Genomic DNA, 14,982 nt, shown 5'->3' with positions numbered 1-14,982 from the left:
GAGTTGGTAGGCACATTCCCTGCCCACGATGAGCTTACAGTCTACAGGATGAGACCGACAGTCACTAATATGAATAAATGAATGGCAGGTATGTACACAAATACTGTGTTTTGAGGGAGTGGTCAAAAAAAGGAATAACTCTAAATTCAAGGGTGATGCAGAAGGCAGTGGGAGAAGAAGAAAGGAGGGCTGAGACAAGGAAGGCATCTTGGACGAGTTGGGCCTTCAGTAAAGCTTCGATGGTGGAGAGAGTAACTGTCTGTCACATCAGAAATGGAGGGCTTTCCAGGCCAGTGTCAGGACCCGATTGAGAGATTGGCAGAGAGAGAGATGAGATCTAGGCAGAGTGCCTAGCTTGACTCCACTTGGATTTCCATATCAAAGAGGGCTGGCAGTTAGCACTGTAGTCTGATGGGATTTGAGGGTTCTATTCCCCAGAAAATCAGCTAGGAACTTAATGACCCTTCCATCACAGGTGAGCAACACAAAGGGGCTGATAGTGGCATAACCACTGGCCACAAACATGGCTGCATTAGAGAGGGCAGCATTATTCTTCAAGGATGTCCCTAGAAACATGGAAAAGACAAAGTCTCCAAAATAGAAGACTACAAAGCAGCTCACCAGCAGCACAATGGTCTGGGTGGCTCGTCTCTCTGGTGATGTTTTGGGGGTTTGGCTGGGGTTGTGAAGATGCTGGACCTGGTGCTTATGTCGGTGCAGGAGAAGGACCATGTACCCACTGCAGCAGCTCATGAGCCCCAGGGAGAGAATGTCGCGGAGAGCCATGAAGGTGAGAATCAACCCCTGGAGGAGTGTGTTTATAGGCACCAAATAACAGTTGGTATCCATGTTGGTTGTATTGGAAGAGGCAAATATTTGGAACAGAAGGTTGGTGCTTATCAGCGAGTTGGGAATCCACAAAATGGCTAAAACAGGGCAGATGGCTTTTGGGATCTGAACCTTGAGCTGGAACAGATAGGAAGTGCTAGGACTGATGGTGATGGCCTGGACCACGCTCAGGAAGGAGGTGGTGCAGATGGAGAGGGCTCTGGTGATGCGGTAGACATAGATGAAGAGCTTACACTCAGCATCATTCTGGACAAGCTGCAGCCCCAACATCCCTGATGCCATGACGATCCACCTTGTAAGAAGCATCACGGTGTGGACCAGGGCCAGGTGGATGATGGTCAGGTCTGTGGGCTTCAGTTTGGAACCCAGGAGGAACGAAGTGAGGTAGAGTGTGATGAGGAGAGAGTTCCCCAGGATACCTAGTCCAGTCTGGTAGAGGAAACTGACTCCCTGAGCCACATCAACAGCCATCACTTCGGAAACAAATTTCTACAGGACCACACTGGAGAAATCAGGATGGACCAGAAACATGAGAATTAGATCCTATAGATGAAAAGACAACTTGCAAAGGATCCAAAATGAAGTATGTCAGTCAGATTGGTAGGGAATGGTCAAGTTTCCACAATCCATTTTGCTCAACCCAGGTTTCAAAAGTCTTTTGAACTTCTCAGCATATTATGCCCACTGCTTACCTGACACCTACAGACTGAATGGTCAATTCAAGGAATTCCAGCACATGTATAGGACACAATGACCCTTAACAAGCAGCTGCAGCCAATGGCCAGGGGTATTTTGAGCCAAAGTCCCAGAGTGAACCACCCGATCTCTGGGAGCCAACATCTTGGAGAGAATCTACTCTCCACTCTCTCCCATGGCCCGCCCAGGCCCCTCTTCCAGTTGGGGAGTAGTCGTACAGTGGGCACAGCTTGACTTATCTATGCTCACTGGAGGCTGCCCTGCTCCTTCATCTATATCGTTCATGAACTTTCCTCCCAGCATTTAGCACAGTATTTTGCACATAATAAGCATTCAATGATTAATGCTGTTGAGACTGAAATGTTTACAGTGAAAGCATTCTATTGTATTTTATAGCATACTGTTTCTGCCTACGTGATCACCAAATCATTGTGGAAAGGAGCCCACCCTATCATTCAATCATATTTATTGAGCACTTACTGTGTCCTGGAAGGACTGGAGAAGAGACAAGAGAGACCAGATGAGAGACAAGGGTGAAGTAAACTAGGAAGAGAGATTGAAGAGACACAATTAGGCAAATCCAAATAAGGCTGCTACCTTGATGGAGTAGCCTGAGGACAGGGAGAAGTGATGGGGGGTATAGTGCCGAACTGTGTCCCAGGACAGGCAACCTGCTGGACTACTCCATCAGGCAATAAAGTCCAGCTTGCTGGAACCACGGACTCCCCTTCCTATTCTACAGGAGGGTAAAATCATGGCTCTGTGAGCACGATCTTGAAAAGTAAGACCAGGGTCCTGAATCGATCACCTGATGAGGATGAGCAAGGCCCCAGGCTGATCACCAGCCCTGCAGGCCTAGGTCTTCAGAAGTGAGTTTACTGTCAAATATATTCCAAATTGGGGTGAGCCCTTCAAGGACTCAAGGCACCCCTGGAGGTCAGACAATATGTCAATCTAGGACCTAAAGGGACTCCATAAGGAGGGCCAACAGTGGTCTTTGTATGTCCTATCGGGGGCACTTACTTTGTAGAAGAAGTTTGCACTCCAGGTAATAAGGTCTGCAAGGAAAAAAAGGGGCCATTCTATTCCAAGCAGTCCTGGAAGTGATGTGTCCTCTTGGAGAAAAAGGAGGCCATGTGCATCAACCTACTTCTCCCCCATATTTCTGGCCATTGATTCTCTGTCTCTTTCACAGGCTTTTCCTCTACTGGCCACACCTTACTGTGGGTTTCCCTCAACGTTCACTTCTCGGTCACCTTCTATTCTCCAACTACACCCAGCCCTTGGAGAACTCATTTGCTCCCATGGCTACAACTATCAACTCTATTCAGATGAGAATCAAATCTACATCTCCGTCCCCCACCTCTCTCCCTTTCTAAAGTCTCGCATCTCCATCTGCCTTCAAGACATCTCTACTTGGATGTCCGCCTGTGAACTCACACTCAACATGCCCAAAACAGACCTCCTCATCTTCCCACTCAAACCCTGTCCTCCTTCTGACTTTCCTATCACCATAGAGAGTACCACCACCATTCCTGTCTCACAAGCCCATAACCTGGGCCTTATCCTTTAATCTTCCCTCTCATTTATCCCACATATTCAATCCAGCACAATGTTCTGTCAGTTCCACCTTCATGACACTGCTAAAATCTGCCCTTTCCTCTCCACCCAAACTGCTTCCATGTTCCTACAACTGCTTATCCTATCCTGCCTTGATTACTGCATCAGTCTCTTTGCTGACATCCCAGACTCTTGTCTCCTCTCCCCTCTTCACTCCTAACTTCACTCTACTGACCAGATTATTTTCTACAAAAACGTTCAGGACGTTTCCCCACTCCTCCACACCAAGCTGAAACTCCTCACCATTGGCTTTGAAGCACTCAATCATCTTGCCCCCTCCTACTACACCTTGCTACCCTCCTAGTACAACACAGCCCACACACCTCCCTCCTCTAATGCTAACTTTCTCATCGTACCTCAGTCTCATCTGTCGTGCCACAGACTTCCCCCCCACGTCCTTCCTGTGGCCTGGGACCCCCTCCATCCTAAAATCCAACAGACAATTACTCTCCCCGACTTCAACGCCTTGTTGAAGGCACATCTCCTCCAAGAGGTCTTCCCTGGCTAAGTCCTCCTTTCCTCTTCTTCCTTTCCCTTCTGCATGCCCTGAATTGCTCCCTTCATTCATCCCCCCTCCAAGCCCCTCAGCACTCAAGTATGTATAAGTAGTTTATTTCTTTATATTGATTTCTGTCTCTGGCTCTTGACTCTAAGCTCACTGTGGGCAGGGAATGTTTCTGGCATAGTGTTCTACTGTTCTCTCCCAAGTGCTTAGTATAGTGTTCTGCACAAAGTACATGCTCAGTAAATATGACTGACATCACAGACTTAATGGAATAGGATAGAGCCTCCAGGTGGTTAAGGAGACCAATCAGGCATTCATGAGTCAGTTGACCACCGCTGTGGAGCTGAGGTCACCACAGTTACAGGAAAATACAAAGGAGAGAAAGGGCAATTGAAAGGCATAGTGAAGACGTTCTGAGGCCTCTACGAGACCTTAGCTCAATGGGGGGATGAACTCCTGGAGTCTGTCCCATGGTATTCTCAGACAAATAGGGGAAATTGAACGCAGAGCCACTGAGGGCATAGAACGATCCCACACCTGTGAACATTATGGTGATTTCCCCAACCTAAGGAGGGACCATAAGGATAGAAGCAGTGTGGCCAAGTAGAAGAAGTGCAGGCTTGGGAATCTGAGGACCTGGGTTCTAATCTAAGCACAACCACTTGTTGGCTGTGTGACCCTTGGAAAGTCACTTCAATTTTCTTTGCCTCAGTTATGTCATGTTTAAAATGGAGTTTGAGACTGTGAGGCCCACGTGGGACTTGGACTGTGTCCCACCTGATTACCTGGTATCTATTCCAGAATTTAGTGAAGTGTTGGGCCCACATTAAGCACTTAAATAACATTATCAAATTAACCTCGGCCAAAACTAAACTGCCAGGGAGTTTCTGTGTGGACACGTGGACACGGACCCTTGATTTCCCAGCAGGCCACAGACCTCTGGACCCTGGGCCAGTATTTACGCTCTCACACTAGACTTTTGCATTCTCCTCTCCCCAGTGCTTAATACAGTTCCCTGCACTAAATAAGCACTCAATAAATACCACTGATGGATGGATCGATTGGTTTTACCATTCACTCGAGAAGGCAACCTGAGGGGTGGCACAAGCAGGAAATAAAAGAAACCCTGAGGAATTTGTGGGAGGTGCAGGGCAGCCTACTCTGTAAGATAAAGTTACTTTAAAAAGACATATTAATCGGTGCATTTGCTAGAAGTAAGGAGACATCTTGAGAAGCAGTGGAATAATGGGAGGAAATTTGGGGAGATGGATTGATTTAGAAATCCATCCACTTCAGGAATTAGAGGGGACATTTGTACTGGGGAGTACGGACAGAGAAATGGGATGACATAAAGGTGTGATAGAGTGCAGTGGAAATAGATGAAATTGAACAAGAGTTCAGACATTATTTCCATGACGAATGCACCTTCTCTTTTAGACCTCATAATCAATTAAATCAATCTATCAATGGTATTTATGAGTATATATTATATGCAGCCTCTCTCATGATTAGAGAAGCAGTGTGGCTTAAGAGAAAGAGCATGGGCTTGGAAGTCGAGGGCGAGGGTTCTGATCCCGGCTCTGCCGTTTGTCTGCTGTTTGACCTTGGGCAAGTCATTTAACTTCTGTACCTCAGTTATCTCATCACTAAAATGAACAATAAGACTGTGACCTCCAAGTGGGATAACCTCATTATCTTGGACCTACTGCATGTTAGAATAATGCTTGGCACATAGCAAGAGCTTAACAAATGCCATTGTTATTATTATCACACCTGGAGAATTTCCAGTACTCTACCAGTATCTGCTACGTGATGGAGAGTCAAGCAGAGGCAAGCCCTTCCTATTCCTAGCTTGGGCAGTGGCTAGAGAGTGGAAGACAATCTGTTACAAGTCGAAATTCACCTGTGCTGAGCAGCAGCTGCATGAGAGAGATTCGAGGGCAGAAACTCTAGTGTACTGCGGGTAAGAAGGCTATGGTAAACCACCTTCATATTTTTACCAAGAAGCCTCTATGGAAACACTTTCCAGAATGGCCGATGGAGAGTGGGGCTCTCTGGGAGAGGCATGTCTGTGGAGTTGCTATGTGTCCAGAAGACTTGACAGCATAGGACAAGACTTTATATGCACATCACTGTGCTTGGAAGAGTACTGTGAACTTACAATAAAAGCCTAAACGTTGTCATGTCTCTTAAGAGTTAATTTTCAATTGATTTATTTCGGAGAAAGGTGCAGCATAACATGGTGGGGTGCTTAATTGTCAAGCACTCCAAAAAAAAAATGAATGGCAAAGAAAATTATGGATTTCTGTTTTAATGAAAATTGTGTTTTCTTCTGAAGGGACTCAGGAAAGTTTTAGTGCTTGGATTCTCAGGATTTAGGCATTTACAAGAAGGGTCATTTTGTGATAGAAAGTATCATCAGAAGATAAATGTTTCAGATTTTACCAATTGTGTCTAAGTAGCTGACTCTACTGTGTGTTCATCTGCCTGGCAATAGTTTGGTTATGATAGAACCTTCCTAGGATTTTACAGGACATCATTGATGCAATGGGACACTCTGCCTCTGATTATTGGAGATGCCTTAAGCCTGAGCTGAGATATGAAAGCATCAAGATAAGGAAGGGGTGTGCTCTGGCAGATCACCTGGTCCAGGAAAAACAGGCAGGGACCTCATCTGAAGAAAGATGAGGACTTCCTAACCACAAGGAAATGAATCGTTATTATTTCACCCCAAACTGGCATCAATCATTGGATGCCATTTTCTATCTAGTAATAATAATAACGAATAATTATGGTATTTGCTAAGCACTCACTATGTGCCAAGCACTATTTTATGCACTGAAGTAGATACAAGCTCATCAGCTTGTTCCAAGGGGGGCTCACCGTTTTATTACCTATTTTACAGATGAGGTAACCCAGGCCCAGAGAAGTTATGTGGCTTGCCCAAGGTCACACAGCAGGCAAGGTGGCTGATCCAGGATTGGAAATTATGTCCTCTGACTCCCAGGTCCGGGCTTTTTCTACTAAAGCACACTGTACTGACTTACGAGTAGAGAGAGAACTAATTTTAGAAAGTTTTCTGTCTCATCATTTCCTCAATCACGAGATCCCAGGACATACCAGCAAAACAAGCCATACAGACTTCCATTTTATATATGAAACACGTTATAAAGAGCATTTTTTGAAAGCTTAAAGATGGTCCAAGTAGTAAGTAAAATCATAAGTACCAATCCAGGCAGAATAAAGTCAAATAGCAAAGCAGGATGGCACCAATACAAGATCAAAGAACAAAAAGAGAGTTCAGTCACAAAGTAAATCCTGTCTTTGAATTAGTCATTTAGTTACTGGTACAGTTTGGTAGTGAATAGAAGTATGTTTTCCACAAATTAATGAAAGGATAAAAAGAATACTCACATCCAAGACTGAGTCTGCCTACCACATGGCAGCATTAATTTCTGAAATCAGTCTTTAAGCAGTTGAAGTGTCACCAATAGTCAGGACCAGCCTTTCAGCGAATCTGGAAATGAAACCAGAGGGCTAGAAGATGATGAAGAACAGAGGCAGGATGACTAGGCTGTGGTAAGACCAGATTGCCAACAATTTGTTAAAGTTGAATTAACCTAATTGGAGTTCAGTGAAAAGTAGAGAGGAGGTCTTTTTTAGGGAGATAGCATCATGCCCCTAGGAAGTTATAATATGCAAGAGCAGATCTATGGAAGGAATCAGAATCGTTTAAAGCTGATACTCACTAAGGATTCCACAGAAGATGTAGGCAATGAGGACTTGGAAGGAACTGGATTCAAGGAAAATTAGTGAAGATATCCTGCTGGAGCCCAGGGTAAAGACGGGGAAAGAAAGAGGGAGAAGTAGATTAAGATAAAACAACAGCCTGAATGTTTGTTAGAATCTATTTAAAGCCTAAATGCAAGTGTTAAGAACATAAAGAATTAAATCATTCCTATGGAGATTTGGGAATTGTTTAGTCCAGTGAAATGTTGAGGGACTGTATTGTTTCTGGTGGGAGGTAAAATGAGACTGTAATTGTCTTGCCAGAGTCCTAGGGTTATATTTGTGTGTCTGTGTGTGTGTGTGTGTATGTTGGTTTCATTTGTGTGTCTGTGTGTGGGTGTTGGTGAATCCATGTCTGTGTTAGAGTGTTTGGGGGACAGAGTTTGCCTTTAAATCCGGGGTCAGAAGAGAAGAGAGAAAGGCAGGGGTAACTTCTTCATTTCAGGAAAAGACCTAGTCTAGTGACCCTAAAACCTATCCTGTTCCCCTGACTAGCCTCTGGCTAGCCCCAGCAGAGGTGGCCCTGCAGCTCTGTGACTAGCAGAGGCATGGGGAGAAGTGAGAGAGTGTTTGTCTCTCTCTGCAAATAGGAGTGACTTTCTGGAAATCTTGGGGGCATGGGTTTCCTGGGAAAAGGGCTGTCTCTCTGCTGAGAGGTTCCCAAATTTGGGAGGGAGAAACCTGTACCAGATACACAGCTCGAGGCAGGAAAATGATGGAGAAAGTGACTGAGGATACAGTCAGAAGCAGGCAGCTCTCTCAGTACAGTCAGCCCATCTTCCAGAGGGTAGAGGGATGAAAGAAAGATGGGAAATGTGCCTTGGTCTGGCGAGGGTGCCGGGGTAGTGTCATTGTCAGGGTTTGGGGGAACGGCCATTTCTAACAGTCATAATTTTGTTGACCAGCCTTTTCCTGGTCCAGATTTACATGATCCTTTTGGCTCACAAAAAAAGGATGGTGTCCTGCCCTTTCCCGACCATCGAGTCAGGAAGAAGGAGAAACTCACCGTGCTGCCATTTGATTCCAGAACAAAGCGTCTCTCGGCTTTGGGTTTTGGCAAGGTGCATTTTTATGGGGAAGGGTTCCATGTGCTTGTCTCCCTCCAGGCCAGTGATTTTCTTTTCACTAGCAGGATCCTGACACTGTCAGGAATGAGCAGGAGATGGGGAGTCCCCAGTGTCCTGAAACCACCTTTGTCGGTGCATCATAGCAATCAGTCTGATCCAGCTGGGCCACAACTCTTCAGGCTTTCTGAACCAAATCATAATAATAATGAACATTATAATTATAACAGTATTATAAGTAATGTTAATTACTGTGACATCTATTATACTCTTTCTAAGTCCCAGGCACCGCATTGAGTGTTGGGGTGGATACAAGTTCAGAAATATCCCATAACCCATGTGGGGCTCGCATTCTAAGAGGGAAGGCAGCTATTGAATCCTCATTTTATAGACGTGGAAAGTGAGGCATATAGAAGTTTAGTGACTTGTCCAAGGTCATACAGCAGGAAAATGGCTGGGGCAGGATGAGAACTCGGCTCCTCTGACTCCCAAGCCTGATTCTCTTTCCACTAGGGAATTCCCCTATACCTATATTAAGCATTCAGTAAGTACCACTGATGGGTTGATTAACTGATTGTGGAACTTGCAATCAGTTAGCACAGCAGATCTGAGACACTGATTCTCTATTTCCTCACTACGCAGATAAACACAACTATTATACTAACATTATTAATGCACTGATTGATTTATACTTACCTATAAATATCTCAAAAGGATAGAGATAAATGAACATGTATTTAAACATGCATGTAACAGTATATCCCTATTGAAGAGAGATACATGTATTTGTGTGTGGGGGCATTTATGGAGATTTAAAAAGAGAGAGAATACATTCTTATTCGATCGAGAGATAATGAGGAATGAGGTAGAGGAACATGAAGTAATACAGTTCTAGCCCAACTGAAGATCCACAGAAGAGTAGCTGAGTCCAAACTTTCCTATGGTCGTGGGACATGGTCCTTCCATAAATGACTCATCCGACTCCTTGAGCAATTCTGTTATTATAATCCCTGAACGATATTCAAAATCAACACTGGGAAGCAGTCTGGCCTAATGGAAAGATCCCAGGCCTGGGAATAGAGGTTCTCAGTTCTAATCATGGCCCTACCACTGGTTGGCAGAGTGACCTTGGGCAAATCACTTAACTTCTCTGGACCTCAGCTTTCTCAGCTGTAAAATAGGGGTTAGAGCTGTAAGCCCCATGGGTTACATGGACTCTACCCAACTGGATGTTTTTATATGAGCCCCACTGCTTAGTACAGTGCCTGGCACATGGAAAGCACTAAACAAACACTATTTTTTTTGTGTCAATAAGTGATCACAAACACCAAAGCCATCAAACTATAATATTTTTATTCATTCATTCAATCATTTATTGAGTGCTTACTGTGTGCAGAGCACAGTACTAAGCACTTGGAATTTACAATTCAGCAAGAGATAGAGACAATCCCTGCCCTTCAAGGGGCTCACAGTCTAAAAGGGTGGGACATAAAGCAAAAAAAAAACAAGTAGTCAAGCAACAATACCAGCAAAATAGATAGAATACTTGATATATGCATATCATTAATAAAATGAATAGAGTAATAAATAATATGTACAAATATACACGAGTGCTGTGTGGAGGAGGAGGGAGTAGAGTAGAGGTAGGGCAAATGGGGAGGGGATAAGGGGCAGATGTAAAGGATTGGTTCAATTTGGGAAGGCCCCTTAGAGGAGGTGGGCTTTGAAGAGAGGAAGAGAGTTAATTTGGCGGATGTGAGAAGAGAGGGCGTTCTGGATCAGTGATAGGACATGGGTCAGGGGTCGACAGCAGGATGGCGAGAACGAGGCCAAGTGAGGGGTTTAGCGGCCCCAGTGGAGTCGAGTGTGCCAGGTGGGCTGTAGGAAGAGGGAAGGAGGTGAGGTAGGAGGGGACAAGGGGACGGAGAGCTTTGAAGCCAAGAGTGAGGAGTTTTTGCTTCATGCGATGGTTGATAGGCAACACTATCACTAGGCTGGCTCTCCAAACGGTCATCATGAATTGGGTCTGTGGTGACCTAATTTTCTCTCCTCTGAATAAGAAAGCCAGCTGAGATTACATTCTCCTGTATTTTTTTCATTAAACTAGTCTTGGCCAGCAAAGACATGGCATGGCTGTTTTGAGTGCTTGGAAGAGTCCAGTACAATAAGCTTGGTAGATAAATTTCCTGCCCATAAGGAGCTCACAGTCTAGAAGGTATTTTTTGGTGTCTACTGTCTGTCCATCTGCCCCTCCCTGTTCATTTTACCTTGTTCATTCCCTTGCTCACTAGGTTAAAAACCATGAAAGTAACGAGAGAAGTACAAAAATACAAGAATTACTCAGGACACCCCGACACCTTTTGCACCTGTTTAATTCTTGGTTGAAACATTATTCCCATTTGATTTAATAGGGAAAAGGACTATGAAATGGGGGTGAGCTTTCTGTTCTCTCTATCCCTTATACTGTGATCTCCATGTGGGACAGGGACTGTGTCAGATGTGAGTATCTTGCATATATCTCAGTATTTAACATACTACTTGGTGATACACCCCCAGTCAGGTTCTATCTGGCTCCATCTTGACAGCCCCTTCTTCTTGTCTTCCTTGGTCTTAAGATCCACTTTGATGAGGTTAGCACTGAGCCACTTTCACCACCTAGGCCATGCCAAGTCACCTTGCCACCCAGCCTCCTCCTTCCACCACCTCCTCCTGGTGTTCGGTTGTTCTGCAGTAAACAAGACTGAATTCAGAATCAGTGTAACAATCAATCGTCTGAATTTAGTGAAAGCTTCCTATGTGTGGAGCACTGTATTAAACTCTTTGGAGACAACAATACACAGAGTTGGTAGGCACATTCCCTGCCCACAATGAGCTTACAGTCTACAGGGTGAGACCGATAGTCACTAATATAAATAAATGAATTTCAGGTATGTACAAAAGTGCTGTGTTTTGAGGGAGCGGTCAAAAAAAGGAATAACTCTAAATTAAAGGGTGATGGAGAAGACAGTGGGAGAAGAAAAAAAGAGGGCTTAGACAGGGAAGGCCTTTTGGAGGAGATGGGCCTTCAATAAAGCTTCGATGGTGGAGAGAGTAACTGTCTGTCAGATCAAAAATGGAGGGCTTTCCAGGCCAGTGTCAGAACCCGATTGAAAGACTGGCAGAGAGAGAGATGAGATCTAGGCAGAGTGCCTAGCTTGACTCCACTTGGATTTCCATATCAAAGAGTGCACTTGGATTTCCATATCAAAGAGGGTTGGCAGTTAGCACTGTAGTCTGATGGGATATGAGGGTTCTATTCCCCAGAAAATCAGCTAGGAACTTAATGACCCTTCCATCACAGGTGAGCAACACAAAGGGACTGATAGTGGCATAACCACTGGCCACAAACATGGCTGCATTAGAGAGGGCAGCATTATTCTTCAAGGATGTCCCTAGAAACATGGAAAAGACAAAGTCTCCAAAATAGAAGACTACAAAGCAGCTCACCAGCAGCACAATGGTCTGGGTGGCTCGTCTCTCTGGCGAGGGTTTGGGGGCTTGGCTGGGGCTGTGAAGACGCTGGACCTGTTGTCCATGTCGGTGCAGAAGAAGGACCATGTACCCACTGCAGCAGCTCATGAGCCCCAAGGAGATGATGTCGCAGAGGGCCATGAAGTTGAGAATCAACCCCTGGAGGAGTGTGTTTATAGGCACCAAATAACAGTTGGTACCCTTGTTGGTTGTATTGGAAGAGGCAAACATTTAGAACAGAAGGTTGGTGCTTATCAGCAAGTTGGGAATCCACAAGATGGCTAAGACCGGGCAATGGCATTTGGGATCTGAACCTTGAGCTGGAACAGATAGGAGGTGCTAGGACTGATGGTGATAGCCTGGACCATGCTCAGGAAGGAGGTGGTGCAGATGGAGAGGGCCCGGGTAATGCCTTAGAGATAGGTGAAGAGCTTCCACTCAGCATCATTCTGGACAAGCTGCAGCCCCAACATCCCTGATGCCATGACGATCCACCTTGTAAGAAGCATTACGGTGTCGACCAGGGCCAGGTGGATGATGGTCAGGTCTGAGGGCTTCAGTTTGGAAATCAGGCGGAATGAAGTGAGGTAGAGTGTGATGAGGAGAGAGTTCCCCAGGATACCTAGTCCAGTCTGGTAGAGGAAACTGACTCCCTGAGCCACATCAACAGCCATCACCTCGGAAATAAATTTCTACAGGACCACTGGAGAAATCAGGATGGACCAGAGACATGTAAATTAGTGCCTGGAGATGAAAAGAAAACTTGCAAAGGATTCAAAATGAAGTGAATATGTCAGTCAGATTGGTAGGGAATGATCAAGTTTCCACAATCCATTTTGATCAACCCCAGGTTTCAAAAGATTTTTGAACTTCTCAGCATATTATCCCCACTGCTTACCTGACACCTGCAGACTGAATGGTCAATTCAAAGGATTCCAGCACATGTGTAGGATGCAATGACCCTTAGCAAGAAGCTGCAGCCAATGGCCAGGGGTATTTTGAGCCAAAACCTTACAAAGAACAACCCGATCTCTGGGAACCAAGATCTTGGAGAGAATCTACTCCCATCTCTCACCCATGGCCCGCCCAGGCCCCTGTTCTACTTAAGGAGCAGTCATCCTGTGGTTATAGCTTGACTCACCCATGGTCACTGGAGGCTGCCCTGCTCCTATATCTATATCATTCATGACCTTTTCCCCCAGCATTTAACACAGTATTTTGCACACAATAAGCATTCAATGAATAATGCTGTTGAGACTGAAATGTTGATAGTGAAGGGTTCTTATATATATTATAGCATACTGCTTCTGCCTACTTGACAACCAAATCACTGTGGAAAGGAACCCACCCTTTCATTCAATCATTCAGTTGTATTTACTGAGCACTTACTGTGTCCTGGAAGGACTGGAGAAGAGACAAGAGAGACCAGATGAGAGACAAGGGTGAATTAAACTAGGAAGAGAGATTGAGGAGACACAACTAACCAAATCCAGATAAGGCTGCTACCCTGATGGAGTAACCTGAGGAGAAGAAGAAGTGATGGGGTATAGTGACGAACTCTGTCCCGGGACAGGCAGCCTGTTGGACTACTCCAACAAGAAAAAAAGTTCCGCTTGCTGGAACCACGGACACCCCTTCCTGTTCTGTGGGAGGGTCAAATCATGGCTCTATGAGCATGATCTTGAAAAGTAAGATCCAGGTCCTGAACTGATCACCTGGTGAGGATGAGCAAGACCCCAGACTGACCACCAGCCCTGCATGCCTGGGTCTTCAGAAGTGAGTTTATTGTCAAATATATTCAAAATTGGGGTGGGCCCTTCAAGGAACCAAGGCACCCCAGGAGATCAGACAAGATGTCAACCTAGGACCTAAAGGGACTCCAAAAGGAGGGCCAAAAGTGGTCATTGGGTGCCCTGTCGGGGGCACTTACTCATTTTATAGAGGAAGTTTGCTCTCTAGGTAATAATATCAGCAAGGAAAAAAAGGGGCCATTCTATTCAAAGCAGTACTGGAAGAGGTAAGTTTCCTCTTGGAGAAAAAGGAGGCCATGTGCATCAAGCTAGTTCTCCCCCACATTCTGGCCATTCATTCTCAGTCTCTTTCACAGGCTTTCCTCTACTTCCCACCCCCTACTGTGGGTTTCCCTCAAGGATCAGTTCTGGGTCACCTACTATTCTCCAACTACACCCATTCCCTTGGAGAGCTCATTTGCTCCCATGGCTTCAACTCTCAACTCTATTCAGATGAGAATCAAATGTACATCTCCGGCCACCATCTTTCTCCCTCTCTACAGTCTTGTATCTTCATCTCCCTTCAAGACATCTCTACTTGGATGTCCTCCCAAGACCTCACACTCAACATACCTCCTCATCTTCCCACTCAAACCCTGTCCTCCTTCTGACTTTCCCATCACCATAGACAGCACCACCACCACTCCTGTCTCACAAGCTTGTAACCAGGGCCTTATCCTTAACTCCTCCCTCTCATTTAACCCACGTATTCACTCCACCTTGAATATGTTCTGTCAGTTCCACCTTCACGACCCCACTAAAATCTGCCCTTTCCTTTCCACCCAAACTGCTACCATGTTAATAAAACATGAGAAGCAGTGTGGCTCAGTGGAAAGAGCACGGGCTTTGGAGTCAGGGCTCATGAGTTCGAATCCCAGCTCTGCCACTTGTCGGCTGTGTGACTGTGGGCAAGTCACTTAACTTCTCTGTGCCTCAGTTCCCTCATCTGTAAAATGGGGATTAAGACTGTGAGCCCCACGTGGGACAACCTGATTCCCCTATGTCTACCCCAGTGCTTAGAACAGTGCTCGGCACATAGTAAGCGCTTAACAAATACCAACTTTTTTTTAAACTGCTTATCCTATCCTGCCTTGATTACTGCATCAGTCTCTATGCTGACATCCCAGACTCTTGTCTCCTCGCCCCTCTTCAGTTCAAA

General features: G+C 45.3%; 1 protein-coding gene and 1 pseudogene across 1 annotated transcript; both read right to left on the bottom strand.

The window, feature by feature from the left end:
- Nucleotides 1-378: 378 nt before the first annotated feature.
- ORNANAV1R3227 (vomeronasal 1 receptor ornAnaV1R3227) lies at nucleotides 379-1,320 on the bottom strand. The gene has a single exon (NM_001253619.2). The coding sequence runs from the start codon at nucleotides 1,318-1,320 to the stop codon at nucleotides 379-381; it is 942 nt and encodes a 313-aa protein (NP_001240548.2).
- On the bottom strand, nucleotides 11,767-12,707 carry ORNANAV1R-PS3414 (vomeronasal 1 receptor ornAnaV1R-ps3414 pseudogene; annotated as a pseudogene).

Source organism: Ornithorhynchus anatinus, chromosome 8, assembly GCF_004115215.2.
Source record: "Ornithorhynchus anatinus isolate Pmale09 chromosome 8, mOrnAna1.pri.v4, whole genome shotgun sequence".
Lineage (NCBI taxonomy): Eukaryota > Metazoa > Chordata > Mammalia > Monotremata > Ornithorhynchidae > Ornithorhynchus > Ornithorhynchus anatinus.
This window is presented reverse-complemented; position numbering and strand designations above follow the sequence as displayed.

Bases quoted from the DNA above. Each gene is read 5' to 3' on its own strand.
- ORNANAV1R3227 (NM_001253619.2), bottom strand. From the start codon at position 1,320: ATGGCTGTTGATGTGGCTCAGGGAGTCAGTTTCCTCTACCAGACTGGA.